Source organism: Schistocerca gregaria, chromosome 7 (genome assembly GCF_023897955.1).
Source record: "Schistocerca gregaria isolate iqSchGreg1 chromosome 7, iqSchGreg1.2, whole genome shotgun sequence".
In the NCBI taxonomy this organism is placed as follows: Eukaryota; Metazoa; Arthropoda; class Insecta; order Orthoptera; family Acrididae; genus Schistocerca; species Schistocerca gregaria.
This window is the reverse complement of record NC_064926.1, coordinates 22349200-22367750: the sequence shown is the minus strand read 5'-3', so window position 1 is coordinate 22367750 and position 18551 is coordinate 22349200. Positions and strand designations below refer to the sequence as shown.

At 44.0% G+C, this 18551-nt stretch overlaps 1 protein-coding gene across 2 annotated transcripts in view; it reads right to left on the bottom strand.

The window, feature by feature from the left end:
* LOC126281179 (serine/threonine-protein kinase RIO2) overlaps window positions 1-18551 on the bottom strand; it is a 93644-nt gene that overhangs the window by 58415 nt on the left and 16678 nt on the right. For both annotated transcript variants that reach the window (XM_049979871.1, XM_049979872.1), the window contains exons 6-7: window positions 7783-7875; window positions 6623-7427 (exon numbers count right to left, since the gene is read on the bottom strand). In XM_049979871.1, coding sequence (XP_049835828.1) covers window positions 6650-7427; window positions 7783-7875 — 871 coding nt within the window. In that variant the 3' untranslated portion in view covers window positions 6623-6649. The remainder of the gene's footprint in view (window positions 1-6622; window positions 7428-7782; window positions 7876-18551) is intronic.

The window sequence follows — 18551 nt, the reverse complement described above, 5'->3', positions numbered from 1 at the left end:
GAGCACGTCTCCGAGTGCAAATTGCATCACAGCGTGCCTCAGCCAACCGAGGAACCGGTACACGGTGTGGTACAGAGGAAGAGCGAGGAATGGAACATTCTGCAGCAGTAAAGACAATATTTGTATGATATTCCACCTGGTCATCACAACTGGGGAAATCTTGTTCATCGAAGGTCACCAGGGAGGAGCAAAGCCTCCAGTCAGCCTTAGTAAGCTGCCATTTGGGTGTGTACATAGGTGGGGTAGGAGTTGGCAAATGGATAAAACACAAGAAATGGTCGCTCAAGTAGGTGTCAGAAAGAACGGATCACTCGAGACAATGGGCAATCTGTGCAGTGCACAAGTACAGGTCCAAATGGGAATATGTGTGCGAGGAGTCTGAAAGGAACATTGGTGCTCCTGTGTTAAGGCAGAAGAGGTTAAGTTGATTAAGAAAGTCAGCCCAGAAGGCATCTCTCAGAGTTTCTGGAAGAACCCCAAAGGGGATGGTGTGCATTAAAGTCACCCAGCAGCAGAAATGAATGAGGTAGCTGCCCAATAAGCTGGAGGAAGTCTCCCCTGGTGACATCTAATGACAGAGGGATGTAAACGGTATAAAGAGAAAAGGTCAAGTGAAGAAGGAAAAGGTGAACTGCAACAGCTTGAAGACGGGTAGGGAGAGTCATGATGAAAAAATGAAGGGCTGTCACCTCAGCAGCCACCAAGTACCAGCGTATGAAGACTCACTACTATGGGGCACAGAGGCAGGAGGATGCTGCTGCATGGGGTCTACCAAAGTGTGCGTTTTCTTCTGCTGTTGGCCTGCAGAGTCCAACAACAAAAAACAGTAGGTGGTGCGCACCAGCGATATGGAGGCTGGCCAGGCAAGGGTAGCACATGGTGACACCATCAATGAGGATCTTCGAGTGCTGAAGGAGAAGACCGTTTGCCTTTGTTGGACTTCTTCGAGCCTTTCCGGTTAGCAGAGAAAGCATCAGATGTTAGTTGGCTGGAGGGACGTAGAAGTCTTTACAGGAGTATTCACTCTGTCCTTTCTGGCACACCGGTTGTGTAGCTGGTGACAACCTCAGAGCTGAATTGAGGCCGCACGTCTGCACGACCACATCCTTCTGGGAGTGAAATGTAGCGAGAACAGTATTACAAGTGTCGGATGGTAGAACACAGGGTTTGCAATTAGTAAGTTGTGAACGAGCGTGTAAGGCAGTTTTTTCTTAACCTGAATCTCTTGGACAGCCCGCTCATCGAAGTACGCGGGACAACCTCGAGAGGAGGGGGTATAGTCGCCACTGAAGTTGAAGCAGCGGGGAGAAGGAAGCGGACAATCGCCCTCATGCGCATCCCTACCACAGGTTACACATTTGGTTGGGTGTTGACATGACATTCGAGTGTGGTCAAAACAATGACACTTGTAGCAGCACATCGAGTTCAGAATGTATGGTTGGACTGTAATAACATCTTAGCCTGCTTTGATCTTGGATGGAAGCACCACTCCATCAAAAGTGAGAAAAAGAGGGTGTGTGGGCACTAAGAAGGCATCCACATTTTTCATCACCTGATGGATGGCAATGACTCGCTGATCAGAGAGGTTTGTCTGTATTTCGGCCTTGATTGAACGGTCAAGCAGACGACTGTAAATAACACCACACGAAGAATTCAGAGTTCTATGGCCCTTGACACAAACAGTATAGCCGTGGAGAAGTGAAGTGGCAAGCAGTTGTTTTGGTTGAGAATCAGATGTAGTCTCCAAAAGCAATTTGCCATTCCATAAACGAGAGCAGGGTTTCATACAGCCGGCAATTGCATCAACACCTTTCTGAGTAATAAACGAATTTACCATTGTGAAAGGCTGACTGTCTTCAGTACGTGAAAACACGGGGAACCGTGGTGCAGCTGGGAGGGTCTTTGAATCAGGAGCTTCATTTCATTTGTCTGGTAGATTTGGACTGCAAAGATGACGATTGGCTCATAGCAAGGAAACCCCCTCAATTGCCAGCATCTCCGATGGTGCACTCCTTCCAACTGTGGGCCTCCTTCACAAGGGGGTACACCCATCTTAGGTGATTGTTCCCACCTCAGGTCACACCTCCCTATCACCTAACAGAGGGACCAATCAGCATTTTGGGAAGGTAGCAGCTCAGGTAATCACCTCTCCCTGGGCCTCACCTGTACTACAGGGTATGTGTGAACCCTATCTGTTGGACTGGGGCTGGGAATTACACATTACCCAGTCACCTGTTGTGCGTCAGATGCATGGGCCAGCCTTCAGGAGCGCACAGGGAAGAATAAGAAGAAGAAGAAGAAGAAGAAAGGGGAGCCTCAAATACTGAAGTGGAGGAAGGATAGGAGAAAGTGAAAGAAGAAAGGAAAAGGGAACGAAAAACAGGATAGGATCCATAATACTGCCTCTCCATTGAGGGGGGAAAATGCTTTGGAGCCAAATAATGTTACATACCTGGACGAGATACGGGTGTTGTGGAGGAGTGAGGTGTTGAAGCAATTGGTATGGACGGAATCAGAGTCAAGAGCTGATCGTGGGAAGAAGATGGCCGGAAGCAGCTCCTTTTCCACAGAAGGTTCACTATAGGTTTATACCTGACAATGGGTAAAACATAAGCAGGAAGCTTCAGCTCGCTATTTCTGGAGGAGGAAGGCAGCTGTATAAGAGGCTGACAGCAATGCCGTCGCAAAACAGGTTGTGAGGTGTTCTGCGAGAAGTGATGGATCTGTACAAAGACCACCTGGAAGTGCAAGGTCCATAATGGAAAACCTGCTGACAACCTTAGAAGGTGTGGAGTGTAGCCCACATCCGTGATGAAGGAACAGAAGAACCTAGGAGAGGAGACAAAGTGTTCCCCACACACCCATTTGCTCTATTTGATTAAGTAACGGGCTTTAGTGTGAAGATGTTTAAAGGTAAAAAGAGCGGCGGAAGACAGGTGCTACTTAATATGTTAGAAGATGATCACGGATAGTGGTGGCAATGGTTGTGCTCCATCATGGAACTGGTCGATGGTGAACATGGCCCGTAAAGCAGGGAATGGCAATGCTCGCAGCATGGGTTATCTTATAGGACAGATCATGGATGACATCATCAATACAACCTGACAAAGAAGGTGTAAACATGACCCAGGAGGCTTACAGAAGCGAGTCAGCATGAGGGAAGTCCAGGGTGGTACCCAGATCATTGGGAGTCAGGAAGGGGAGAAGAGAATCAACGGCAAGTGGTCACTATCACAGAGGTCATTGTGTGATGACCACTGTATGGAAGGAAGAAGGGGAGGGGAAGAGAGTGAAAGATCAATCGCAGAGAAAGTGCCATATGCTGCACTAAAATGAGTAGGGAAACCATCACTAAGAACGCAAAGGTCAAGGTCTGCAAGAAATTGGTCAATGAGGAACCCCCCCCCCCCCCCCCCGACTAGATGAAAAAGCACTGTCTGACAAAGGGTGACTAGCATTAAAATTCCAAAGGAAGAGGAAGGGAGGGTGGAGTTACTGGAGGAAGGCAGTTAGGACAGCATATGTAGGTGGCGTGTCAGGAGGGAGACAGATTGCAAACTATGATTGCAGAGTCCAAGTGGACTCAACAGCAACTGCTTCCAAGGGGATATAAAGTGGGATCCATGTAGTAACAGTATCCGTACAGTACAGTGTGTAGATGCCACTGGAAGACCTCAAAGGGATGATGCCGTGGACCATATTCAAAGACTGGTGAGGTGTAATAGACACAGGGATGTCGCCAAGATGGTCACAAACACGAAGCGCTGCAGATTGGGCGGCAGAAGTAGTTTTGATCAACAAGGAATCCGACTGCATCTTACTAAGACACTGCACTTAGCCAATCTTGTCTGACATTTTCCACAAAAAATAATGGCTCTGTGGCGGCGAATGCTCCCCCTACATCCTTATACCAGGTCCGGCACTCATCCCCGGGTGCAGCCCTGGAACGGAAGGCCAAAGGGACATAAGAAGCAGCATTCAATGATCCGTTACCAACTGAAGAGATGGCCATAGCAGAATGGCCAGATTTTTGGAGCTTGTTATGCTTCAGACACAAAGCATCTGCCACTCCAATAAAGGGCTCTCCTGGTAGGCACCACTTAGCCATAGCAACGGCTTTTTGGCACAGCAGCCACATTGCTGAGAGTTCTGAAGCTCTGGGATGACAAGCGACGATTCCTAGGCATACGTGGAGAGGCAACAGTTCAGGTATCCCTGTGTTGTGAGGGGGCTAAGCAGTATGGGTACCCAATAGTCCCACCACACAGACTGGATACAAGTGTTGGTGACCTAGTGGGGAGGTGGGGGGCTACAGCAGAGACAGAACAGGAAAAGGAAGGGAGGAAAGGAATCCATACCACTGATACTAGAGAGGGAGTTGTTCTCCAAATGGCTCACACTACGGAGAGGAAACATAGAAGTAGAGGTCAAATCCCAAAGGAGGAGGACCGAAAATGCCATAAAGGAAGGATGAAAGAGAAAAGGTAAGGAGGAATAAAACAAGAAACCAGAGGGATGACCAGGTTGAAACAGGTAATAACACAGAGAGGGGAAGGAGGGGATAGTGGGGAAGTCGTGAGGACAGGGAGATAAAGATTGCATTTCATTATCACAGAGTATAAATGGACCCGAACAGCCATCGCTTTCAGTGCAGTATGAAGAGGAAACCAGGAACTAACAATGTTCATGTGGACCAAAGTATGACACCACGGGAGGCTCGCAAAGGGCCAACCTGGCTCCAACAGACAGCTTAGAAACCAAAAAGAGTCAGTGAATGAGTACCCACAAAACAAGATTCCTGAAACACAACCCCAGCTACAGAGTAGAGAGAAATAAGAGGCTGCAATTCTGGAAGGTGCCAATATAAACCATTACAGTTCCATTGGAGGCTTATTATCCTGAAGGTGGGGGGTTCCTCGAGGGAGCCCCACCCCCATGAGCGCTAGAGAAGAGTGTCTCTTCTGCAGCTGAGGAGAATTATTGGTTCATAAGGGGAGGAAATGGGAACCACCAGGGAGGAGGAAAGGCGAGGGAGAGGGGAGGAGGCAACAGAAGCAAATGTAGACATTAAAGATATCAGGCAGAGACAGTCAAATTTGTGTTGGGCCTCAGAGTAGGCTACAAGGTCGAGAGTTTTGAATTCCTGGAGCTTCCTTTCCTTTCTAGAGATCAAGCAATTCTGTGAGTGACAAAAATTTGGACCGGAACAGTTCACACATTTGGATGATGGTTTGCAAAACTCGCCACAAGGAGAGAGCAGCTGTAGTCCCCACAAATAGAATTCGTCTCCCATCCCAAAGATATGTGACCAAATTGGAGACACTGGAGGTGGGATATAGAACTTCACATGGCAACAGTAAATCGTAACTTTGATTTTGCCACGAGTACCCTTCAAAAGACAGGATGAAAGCAACAGTATCAATGTTATTGCCCTTAGGACCTATCTGGACTCACTGGACAAAATTAATGCTGCATCATGCCAGATTAGTCCAGAGTTACTTGTTAGGTTGAAGGAGGAGGAAAATAATGCCCTGAGTCTTATGTAAGGACCATTGAGGAATAATGTTCACCAGGTTGGTTGGTTGGTTGGTTTGTGGTGTAAAGCAACATGTCTCCTAAGTGCACAAAAGGGTTGACAGAGAAGAGGTCTTAATCAGTAGGGAACCACATCACACATTAGTAAGTGAGCCAACTTTACCAAACTTATCTTTAGTACATTCTACGAAAGAAGAGCAGTTTGGTAGCAGCAAAAGTCTCCCCGTCTTGCCTGGAACAAATCAAGTAACAGGCAAAGGGTTTCGCCCTGAGCTGGTGGGCCTGGTCCTTTTCCCATGGGGTGGCCAGGCAGTAGTAGTCTGAGGAAGCAAAAGCAGGAGCAGAGAGAGAACCATTCCTGTCTCAAGAAACGGCCACGGAAGAGCGCCCAGAGATATGGAGCTTAGCACACTTCATGTGCAGAGCAGACAGCCTTGTACCACCCACTCTGATCAGAGTCTCACTCTATGGACGCCACTGCACTGTGGCAAAGGTCGCCTGAAACGGGTGTCATTGCTGGGAGTTCCAAAGCCCCAAGAAGATGAGCTGCTGCTACTCAGCATATACGAGGTGGTGGCAGCTCAGGTAGTAGAAGTATCATGCCTGTGTTGTCATACTTAACAGCCCCACCCCACAAACTAGCTACATGTGCTAGTGATCTAGTGGGGAAGGAAGGGGGGGAGAGAAACATATGCCAGAGAAGCTAGGGAGGGAGCTCTTCCCCAAATGGTTCACACCACTGAAACAAAATTTATAAATGGATGTCAAACTCCAAGGGGTACCAGAAAAAGCCAATAATAAAAAACAGAGTGGAAACATATGACAAGACCAAAAAAGAATAGTGGAACTAAGGAAATAGCTGGATCATCATGAAGGACAACGCCAAGGGAGAAGGGGGGAGGTAGGAGTAGGAGGAGTGGGTATGGGGAAAAGAATGCAGCTAAGGAGAGAAAAAAAGGCTGCAATAGCTCGAGGCCCATGCAACACACACAGTGAGGGAGGGGACTGGACCTAAATGACTGAACCATTCAGTCCCGCTTATATTACTCTACTGCATAATTTGACTTGACACATTAAATACACTCACCTCTTGAGTTCTGCCTGCTAAGGAATATTACGCCCAGCCCCATATTCCAGTTGACTGCTTGATGGTATCATTGTTGTCCCTGCGGGCACGCGTCACAGCACTTGCTTCCCCCTTTACGTGCATTCTGTGACGAGCCAGCACTGCTTCTCGTTTCATCAATGACTTCTTTACACGACTTTGGATGGCCTGTGGAGCAATTGTTGCAGCAGTGGAAGTACTGCGGAAGCTACGAGTGTCAAATGAGCCTGTCGTTACGCTGTTACAGTCCCTTGTGTTACCATCATCACTATAATCACTGTGAGAAACGCCCATGGCACTGCCTCCACAACTCTCCTTATCATGCTCTTCAATTTTATCTTTAAATTTAATGACACTAGATAATTGCTCTGCAGTGTTCTGGCACAATGTTTCATAATTTTCTTCACATTTCTGCAGGTGTTCATTTCCACCCTCCTCTGTATGTTGCTGCTTTGCGTCAACACAACTACATTCACTTACTGAACCCTGATTCCCAGTCCTTTCATCACATGTGCTAATACTTTCTACCTTGGCATCTCTTTCAGACAAGCTGTACACAGTCTGAGTTCCTGCTACGTTTCTCTGTTTGTCAGACATCTGAGATGTTCCCTCTTGTACTAAATTTTCTACTTCTTGTCTCAGTTCATCCACATTCACACTACTGCTGTCATCCTCAAGGTCACCAGTTCTGTCATCTTCCTCAACGCCCATTTCAATGTTGAGATATTTGTCCATCTGCCGTGTAAAACCACTGGCAAGGACCTCAACATCCAAAGTATCTTCTCTCCTGGAAGAGAGAGAACATTTATGAGAAAAAGGAAGATTAGGATTTAATGTGCAATTACTGACAATTTCATCGAAGACTATGCACAGAATGACAACACAGTACAAAAAATTGTTTGTAGCCTTTTTTTCCTCTGCACAGTGTGCTACAAAGGGAATTACACCTTTAGTCTCCTTTTAAGAGCTTTGAGCACATTTATTTACTGAAATTACAACTGTTGTTATATCAACAACTATCCAACCTATAACAGTTTAGAGGGTTTACAATTATGGGTTGGCTACTTCACCTGGTCTCCTCTACAATTTATTTCTGATATATGAAGTAATATAAGAAGTAAATATCAAGAAACATCTCTTACATGATATCCCTGAATGATGGATACAGTGTACTTTCATATCCAAATCGCCTTCGGAAAAAATCACGGACACAGTTGACATCTCTGTTAAAGAACCTGTTCACAAAGACAAAATTCACTTTATAAAACCTGTTACTAATGCTTCATCAACAAATTACAATCCACTGACATTTTACACACCCCTGTAAACAATGTAACACAGATACATCAGCCACTAAAGTAAGCAATACACTGAGTTGTTACTGTGTTTGCTGTTTGGTCATGACCAATCTCTAGAGTATTTGTTATTGCCCATAACTCTTGGGCTGCTACATTTATTTTCCACTGGTTATAACGAACTATTTTTAAGTTTCTATACTTATTTCATTACACAGGCCTACTTAGGAATGAATATTATTTTTTGAAGAAAATATAAATCTTCATTTTCACATAATTACAAGAAGACAGAATGGGTGCCCAGTCATTAGTTTAAGGAGGTGAATTCTAGGTGCTGCCAACAGGCACATGCAAAAACACTAGCTTAGTTTTTGCAACTGTTAGTTCCTTCCTCAAAAAGAAAGAAACGATAGATTCATGGAGGTTAAAAAGGAGGGGCAAGTCATTTTACTTAGACCCAAAGGTTCAGAGGGTACAAAATATTTCATTTATGGACATAGCATTTGATTTACAGAACATGGGTGAATGAAAATAATTTCTACTTAAAAATCTTCTAAGGAAAATTGACAGTCACTATGGGATGTATTTGTCAACAGAATTAAATTCACTGACATGAAATGAATGGTGACAAAATAATTTAAGTGCAGTTCTATGAAATTGTGCAAAACCGGGCGTCACATTCCTAGAAGGTGATATATGATAGCAGCTTGTCAACACTGAGAAAATGTGTGTATGATGGTATATGTGTATCGTGTACATTAACAGATCATGTGAGTGCTTTCACACATGAATCTGCATTTGACGGTGCACACCTTCCGGGTTACGGGACTGGAGTAAGTGGTGGTGGTGGTGGTGGTGGTGGTGGTGGTGGTGGTGGTGGTAGTGGTGCATGGGATATGGGAGAGGTTCTACACCGGGGGGGGGGGGGGGGGGGCGGTTACAAGGGTAGGAGCCAGAGGGTAGGGAAGGTGGTTTGGGGATTTCATAGGGATGAACCAAGAGGTTACGAAGGTTAGGTGGACAGTGTAAAGACACTCTCGGTGGAGTGGGGAGGATTTCATGAAGGATGGATCTCATTTCAGGGCAGGATTTGAGGAAGTTGTATCCCTGCTGGAGAGCCACATTCAGAGTCTGATCCAGTCCCGGAACGTATCCTGTCACAAGTGGGGCACATTTGGGGTGGTTCTGTGGGAGGTTCTGGGTTTGAAGGGATAAGGAAGTGGCTCTGGTTATCTGATTCTGTACCAGGTCGGGAGGGTAGTTGCGGGATGCGAAAGCTGTTTTCAGGTGGTTGGTGTAATGGGCCAGGGATTCAGGTCTGGAGCAGATTCGTTTGCCACGAAGGCCTAGGCTGTAGGGAAGGGACCGTTTGATATGGAATGGGTGGCAGCTGTCATAATGGAGGTATTGTTGCTTGTTGGTGGGTTTGATGTGGACGGATGTGTGAAGCTGACCATTGGACAGACTGAGGTCAATGTCAAGGAAAGTGGCATGGGATTTGGAGTAGGACCAGGTGAATCTGATGGAACCAAGGAGTTGAGGTTGGAGAGGAAATTCTGGAGCTGTTCTTCACTGTGAGCCCAGATCATGAAGGGGTCATCAATAAATCTGTACCAAACTTTAGGTTGGCAGGCCTGGGTAACCAAGAAGGCTTCCTTTAAGTGACCCATAAATAGGTTGGAGTACGAGGGGGCCATCCTGGTATCCATGGCTGTTCCTACTCCAGTCCTGTAACCCGGAAGGCATACATGATCAAAGGCAGAGCCACATGTGAAAACACCCACGTGATTTACCAATTAACAGATCATGTAATAGATAATCTACAGGTACTACAAGTGATCGTGCCAGTTCATCTTTGGTCATTAAATATGAGAACTAGCTTCACATAGACATCAAATTTAACAAAAGAGCAAGATAAAATAAGATCCTGAAGTTTATAATAGATTTTATCAAGTACTTTCTGAATAATTCCCTACACAAACAAATTTAGGAGACTATGGACCATCACTGATGTTCAACTGTCCATTGGGATATGTAGTGAGAGAATGGGACAAGGTTAACTTCAAGAATATCAAAATTGTGAGTCCCATGATAACACAAAGTTAACTGCCTGGGAATCACTGATGACCTTGTTTTCCAGTCCAACAACACTCAGGAAACTAGACAACATGTTTAATAACTACAGGAGATCATGTAGAAAACTGCTTTAGAAAATCCTTTGAAAAATCAGAAATACCATTTGTTAACTGGCCCACCCCTTATAAAAAAATCAAAATGTAACAGGAAATCAAAATTTTATACAAATTTAAATACACTCCTGGAAATTGAAATAAGAACACCGTGAATTCATTGTCCCAGGAAGGGGAAACTTTATTGACACATTCCTGGGGTCAGATACATCACATAATCACACCGACAGAACCACAGGCACATAGACACAGGCAACAGAGCATGCACAATGTCGGCACTAGTACAGTGTATATCCACCTTTCGCAGCAATGCAGGCTGCTATTCTCCCATGGAGACGATCGTAGAGATGCTGGATGTAGTCCTGTGGAACGGCTTGCCATGCCATTTCCACCTGGCGCCTCAGTTGGACCAGCATTCGTGCTGGACGTGCACACCGCGTGAGACGACGCTTCATCCAGTCCCAAACATGCTCAATGGGGGACAGATCCGGAGATCTTGCTGGCCAGGATAGTTGACTTACACTTTCTAGAGCACGTTGGGTGGCACGGGATAAATGCGGACGTGCATTGTCCTGTTGGAACAGCAAGTTCCCTTGCCGGTCTAGGAATGGTAGAATGATGGGTTCGATTACGGTTTGGATGTACCATGCACTATTCAGTATCCCCTCGACGATCACCAGAGGTGTACGGCCAGTGTAGGAGATCGCTCCCCACACCATGATGGCGGGTGTTGGCCCTGTGTGCCTCGGTCGTATGCAGTCCTGATTGTGGCGCTCACCTGCACAGCGCCAAACATGCATACGACCATCATTGGCACCAAGGCAGAAGCGACTCATCGCTGAAGACGACATGTCTCCATTCGTCCCTCTATTCACGCCTGCCGCAACACCACTGGAGGCGCGCTGCACGATGTTGGGGCGTGAGCGGAAGACGGCCTAACGGTGTGCGGGACCGTAGCCCAGCTTCATGGAGACGGTTGCGAATGGTCCTCGCCGATACCCCAGGAGCAACAGTGTCCCTAATTTGCTGGGAAGTGGCGGTGCGGTCCCCTATGGCACTGCGTAGGATCCTACGGTCTTGGCGTGCATCCGTGCGTCGCTGCGGTGCGGTCCCAGGTCGACGGGCACGTGCACCTTCCGCCGACCACTGGCGACAACATCGATGTACTGTGGATACCTCACGCCCCACGTGTTGAGCAATTCGGCGGTACGTCCACCCGGCCTCCCGCATGCCCACTATACGCCCTCGCTCAAAGTCCGTCAACTGCACATACGGTTCACGTCCACGCTGTCGCGGCATGCTACCAGTGTTAAAGACTGCGATGGAGCTCCGTATGCCATGGCAAACTGGCTGACACTGACGGCGGCGGTGCACAAATGCTGCGCAGCTGGCGCCATTCGACGGCCAACACCGCGGTTCCTGGTGTATCCGCTGTGCCGTGCGTGTGATCATTGCTTGTACAGCCCTCTCGCAGTGTCCGGAGCAAGTATGGTGGGTCTGACAACTGTGTCAATGTGTTCTTTTTTCCATTTCCAGGAGTGTATGTTGGAGAAGTCATAATACCTAAACTCAATAGAAAACCTTCGTGATAAGACAGAATTTAAAAAAAAAATGACAAAATCACAATATGTCATCAAGAATACAAAAACAAAAATGCCTCTCAACAGTCACAACATTACAGCACAACAAATTAGTTATACAAGAAAAAAAATTGTAAGTGAAACTGCTCTCTAAACAATTAACACTTCAGAAATAGACGCAATTCTCAAGACAGAAAGAACAATAATCAGAACATGGATAAACATGAAAACACCCAAAAAGTGGACTCTTGAGAGTAGCTTCTAATTAACAGTCTACACAGAAATTAAACCAGAAACAAGGACAATAAGGACGAAACCCATTTCCTTCTTCGAAAACCTAATGAGGATACCAGGAAAGAGAACAGACTGAAGAATAATGGTGAAACAGGTTATGAAAATCACGGATGGTATAAAAGAACTACCAATTACAACAGGATATTTTTAAAAAAGACAAAAGTCAATACAATCAAAGTAAAAAAAAAATCAAGACAAACAATGGGAAGGGTAATTTCAGACAAAGAAAGAAAGTTGAGGTTCAAGAGAATGAAGAAACTGGGCCAACAGGAAAGTAAACTCTTATGATAAACTGACTAAAGTTTACATAGCATATATATGTGATACTCTTTTGGGGCAGAGCACCTAAAGTAAATAAAGTAATTAATGAAAGTAAGCAGAGAGAATACTGTGTAAACCAGATAACTGCCTATCTTTCAAATTCATTGTTAAGGATCTCTGAATTCTTACACAACTTACCCGTATATTTACTCAACGATTTTTATTGGTGACAAAAATCAGTTTCATCTTAACTGTCATCTAACAACCATAACAGAAGACACAAAAGTAATTTTCAAATAGTTTTTGTATCCATCTCTAGATTTCAGAGTAGAGTTAATACACTGTCATACACAGGTATTCAACAAGCTTTCATGCAACAATTCAAGAAATTGGGAATCTCAACAAGCTCAACACCAACAATGGAACACATACTTCAGTACCCACTGTCTTACAAATTTTAGACATGTGATTTCATTTAGAGATTGGAGTTTTTTTGTCTAAATTTTCTACAGTGTATCATATAATCCTGATCAATCGATATCTTGGCTATGTGTGTTTCGCTAGGTTCTTGAGTAATAACTGCCCGTCCAAAAACTTCTGACACTTATTTTTCCCTGGCATGTAAGCAACATTAGTGCAGTAATTAACTGTGGCAACTTGAATTAACAACTGTAAACAACAGATGCACATTCAACCAGTTGGTTGTGAGTAGGCAGCATTAAGTAGGGGACATGTGGCCATAATGCGTTAAAGTTGTTAAGTAACAAATCGCAACATCAAGATTTAAGACATTCTTCAGAACATTTTGAAGAAGAGAAAAAGTGTGTGTGTGTGTGGGGGGGGGGGCGCAAGTTTGTCCCACACACCTTGAGTCCCCAAACAACAAATATGACATGTGGATGCAAACAAAAAATTGGACATTTATTTCCTGGAAAAATTCATCATGCGTGATTTTATATCAATACGAACTTAGCACAAAACAACAGAGTACATATTTACATGAAGGATCAATCCTAGAAGTTATTTTATTTAGATAGTCAGTTTCAGCATCTCATTACTGCTATGACCCTACACACTATGTATACAGAATCAGATTGATACTGGAGCCATCAATACCTAGATTCCATGAAGGCACAAACAGTCACGCTTTAAGTAACAATTTAAGATGAATGTCTAACACATACATGTTAAATTCCAACTGACTTTTGTGCAGGAAAGCACAAAAGTTACTCCATAGTAGCTAAGCGTAAGATCAAGGCATCATGTCACAACAATCAATGAGTGCCAGAATTGTTGCCAACATGCTTTTATCTGAAACTTCCTGGCAGAGTAAAACTGTGTGCGGGACCGAGACTCGAACTCAGGACCTTTGCCTTTCGCGGGCAAGTCCACTAACAATTGAGCTACAAAAGCACGACTCACGCACCGTCCTCACAGCTTTACTTTTGCCAGTACCTTGTCTCCTACCTTCCAAACTTTACAGAAGCTCTCCTGCAAACCCTGCAGAACTAGCACTCCTGAAGGAAAGGATATTGCAGAGACATGGCTTAGCCACAGCCTGGGGGATGTTTCCAGAATGAGATTTTCACTCTGGAGCGGAGTGTGCGCTGATATGAAACTTCCTGACAGATTAAAACTGTGTGCAGGAAGGTAGGAGACGAGGTACCGGCAAAAGTAAAGCTGTGAGTATGGTGCGTGAGTCGTGCTTGGGTAGCTCAGTTGGTAGAGTTCCCGAGTTCGAGTCTCGGTCCGACACACAGTTTTAATCTGCCAGGCAGTTTCGTATCAGCACACACTCCGCTGCAGAGTGAAAATCTCATTATGCTTTTGTGTTGCTGTGGTCTTCAGTCCTGAAACTGGTTTGATGCAGCTCTCCATGCTACTCTATCCTGTGCAAGCTGCTTCATCTCCCAGTACCTACTGCAACCTACGTCCTTCTGAATCTGCTTAGTGTAGTCATCTCTTGGTCTCCCTCTATGATTTTTACCCTCCACCCTGCCCTCCGATGCTAAATTTGTGATCCCTTGATGCCTCAGAACATGTCCTACCAACCGATCCCTTCTTCTGGTCAAGTTGTGCCACAAACTTCTATTCTCCCCAATTCTATTCAATACCTCCTCATTAGTTATGTGATCTACCCATCTAATCTTCAGCATTCTTCTGTAGTACCACATTTCGAAAGCTTCTATTCTCTTCTTGTCCAAACTATTTATCGTCCATGATTCACTTCCATACATGGCTACACTCCATACCAATACTTTCAGAAATGACTTCCTGACACTTAAATCTATACTCGATGTTAACAAACTTTTCTTCTTCAGAAACGCTTTTCTTGCCATTGCCAGTCTACATTTTATATCCTCTCTACTTCGACCATCATCAGTTATTTTGCTCCCCAAATAGCAAAACTCCTTTACTACTTTAGCTGTCTCATTTCCTTATCTAATTCCCTCAGCATCACCCGACTTAATTCGACTACATTCCATTATCCTCATTTTGCTTTTGTTTATGTTCATCTTATATCCTCCTTTCAAGACACTATCCATTCCGTTCAACTGCTCTTCCAAGTCCTTTACTGTCTCTGACAGAATTACGATGTCATTGGCGAACCTCAAAGTTTTTATTTCTTCTCCATGGATTTTAATACCTACTCCAAATTTTTCTTTTGTTTCCTTTACTGCTTGCTCAATATACAGATTGAATAACATCGGGGATAGGCTACAACCCTGTCTTACTCCTTTCCCAACCACTGCTTCCCTTTCATGCCCCTCGACTCTAATAACTGCCATCTGGTTTCTGTACAAATTGTAAATAGCCTTTCGCTCCCTGTATTTTACCCCTGCCACCTTCAGAATTTGAAAGAGAGTATTCCAGTCAACATTGTCAAAAGCTTTCTCTAAGTCTACATATGCTAGAAACGTAGGTTTGCCTTTTCTTAATCTAGCTTCTAAGATAAGCCGTAGGGTCAGTATTGCCTCACGTGTTCCAACATTTCTACGGAATCCAAACTGATCTTCCCCGAGGTCCGCTTCTACCAGTTTTTCCATTCGTCTGTAAAGAACTCGCGTTAGTATTTTACAGCTGTAACTTATTAAACTGATAGTTCGGTAATTTTCACATCTGTCAACACCTGATTTCTTTGGGATTGGAATTATTACATTCTTCCTGAAGTCTGAGGGTATTTCGCTTGTCTCATACATCTTGCTCACCAGATGGTAGAGTTTTGTCAGGACTGGCTCTCCCAAGGCCGTCAGTAGTTCCAATGTTGTCAACTCCGGGGGCCTTGTTTCGACTCAGGTCTTTCACTACTCTGTCAAACTCTTCATGCAGTATCATATCTCCCATTTCATCTTCATCTGCATCCTCTTCCATTTCCATAATATTGTCCTCAAGTACATCGCCCTTGTATAGACCCTCTATATACTCCTTCCACCTTTCTGCTTTCCCTTCTTTGGTTATAACTGGGTTTTCATCTGAGCTCTTAATATTCATACAAGTGGTCCTCTTTTCTCCAAAGGTCTCTTTAATTTTCCTGTAGGCAGTATCTATCTTACCTCTAGTGAGATAAGCCTCTACATCCTTACATTTGTCCTCTAGCCATCCCTGCTTAGCCATTTTGCACTTCCTGTCGATCTCATTTTTGAGACGTTTGTATTCCTTTTTGCCTGCTTCATTTACTGCATTTTTGTATTTTCTCCTTTCATCAATTAAATTCAATATTTCTTCTGTTACCCAAGGATTTCTACTAGCCCTAGTCTTTTTACCTACTTGATCCTATGCTGCCTTCACTACTTCATCCCTCAAAGCTACCCATTCTTCTTCTATTGTATTTCTTTCCCCCATTCCTGTCAATTGCTCCCTTATGCTCTCCTTGAAACTCTGTACAACCTCTGGTTCTTTTAGTTTATCCAGGTCCCATCTCCTTGAATTCCCACCTTTTTGCAGTTTCTTCAGTTTTAATCTACAGTTCATAACCACAAGATTGTGGTCAGAGTCCACATCTGCCCCTGGAAATGTCTTACAATTTAAAACCTGGTTCCTAAATCTCTGTCGTACCATTATATAATCTATCTGAAACCTGTCAGTATCTCCAGGCTTCTTCCATGTATACAACCTTCTTTTATGATTCTTGAACTAAGTGTTAGCTATGAATAAGTTGTGCTCTGTGCAAAATTCTACCAGGCGGCTTCCTCTTTCATTTCTTTGCCCCAGTCCATATTGACCTACTACGTTTCCTTCTCTCCCTTTTCCTACTAACGAATTCCAGTCACCCATGACTATTAAATTTTCGTCACCCTTCACATTCTGAATAATTTCTTTTATTTGATCATACATTTCTTCAATTTCTTTGTCATTTGCAGAGCTAGTTGGGATATAAACTTTTACTACTGTAGTAGGTGTGGGCTTCGTATCTATCTTGACCACAATAATGCGTTCACTATGCTGTTTGTAGTAGCTTACCCGCATTCCTATTTTCCTATTCATTATTAAACCTACTCCTACATTACCCCTATTTGATTTTGTGTTTATAACCCTGTAGTCACCTGACCAGAAGTCAGGTTCCTCTTGCCACCGAACTTCACTAATTCCCACTATATCTAACTTTAACCTATCCATTTCCCTTTTTAAATTTTCTAACCTACTTGCCCGATTAAGGGATCTGACATTCCACGCTCCAACCCGTAGAACGCCAGTTTTCTTTCTCCTGATAACGACATCCTCTTGAGTAGTCCCCGCCCGGAGATCCGAATGGGGGACTATTTTACCTCCAGAATATTTTACCCAAGAGGATGCCATCATCATTTAATCATACAGTAAAGCTGCATGCCCTCGGGAAAAATTACGGCTGTAGTTTCCCCTTGCTTTCAGCCATTCGCAGTACCAGCACAGCAAGGCTGTTTTGGTTATTGTCACAAGGCCAGATCAGTCCATCATCCAGACTGTTGCCCCTGCAACTACTGAAAAGGCTGCTGCCCCTCTTCAGGAACCACACGTTTGTCTGGCCTCTCAACAGATACCCCTCCGTTGTGGTTGCATCTACGGTACGGCTATCTGTATCGCTGAGGCACGCAAGCCTCCCCACCAGCGGCAAGGTCCGTGGTTCATGGGGGGGGGGGATTATGCTTTTATCTCTTCCAAATTACTTCCAGTTTTAATTTCAGTCTGCCAGATGACACTTCACATCACTTGACATGGGAGTCCAAAAATCGGATTTTCTTTTTTAAATTTGTAACCAGAGTTGAGAAAGAACATTGATAACCAAGTAGAAGCCAGATAATCCAGGTGATTTGGTAACCATAGTTGCACAGTATACCAAAGGAGGACTTTTCTGACAATATGACTATTCTGTGCAATGTTCTCAAGTGGAGAGCAACTATTTAGAACACCTGAAGCATTAAAATCACCCTACTGTTTTTTTATTACTCCAGTCATGAAACTTTTTGGACCCACAAGGTTTCCTTATGTTACTAGCAAACTTAAGAATTCCTTAAGAGTTCACCTACATATTTAATAATTTAACTGGATAGATAAAAAATCTACTCACCAAGTGGCAGAAGGTGAACACACATATAAAAAATAAAAAAGTTTTACTTCTGAAAGCTTTCAGAGCCAGTGACTCCTCATCCTGGCGTAAGGGTTGAAGGGGAAAAAAGAGGGGTGCAGGAAAGGACTGAAGAGGTTTAGGAAAACAGGTAGAGTTCGGAAATTCACCTAGAACCCCCGGTAAGGGGAGACTTTTCTATTTTATTTTTTATCTACCCTGTTACATTATGTTGTGCCAAAATTGGTTATTTTCGTTGTTATACATATTTAGTAAGTCATTTATGAGTGCCAAATACAATAACAATCCATATCCTGATCCTTATGGAATGCCCTATTTGAAGCTGCCCCCCTCCTAAATTTTGTTTCCCTATTAATGAGACTATGTACATTCTATTCACGCAAAGGAAGACAGAACTGAGAAAAAAAGAATTGGAAGAGGGAAGGAGGAAATGTGTGATTAAGACTCAATCATTAGCCCAACTGGAATACGATGTTCTATAGTCAAGATAACCATGTGAGCATTAACCTCATGTTACTTCACAAAAAATTTAAATCAGGATGGTTATACACCTATACGAACAAACTTTTACTTAATACAGGTTCAGTGTCATATAAACAATCCACTGCCTTAATCAGTCCATCCACACAAGGGGAGTGCCAATATCAATAGCATTTTAGTCTTTAAAGTGCAGTTAAATACATACCAAAAAATTGAAGTATTGGAAACTTTAGAAAAAGTGCCGACAAG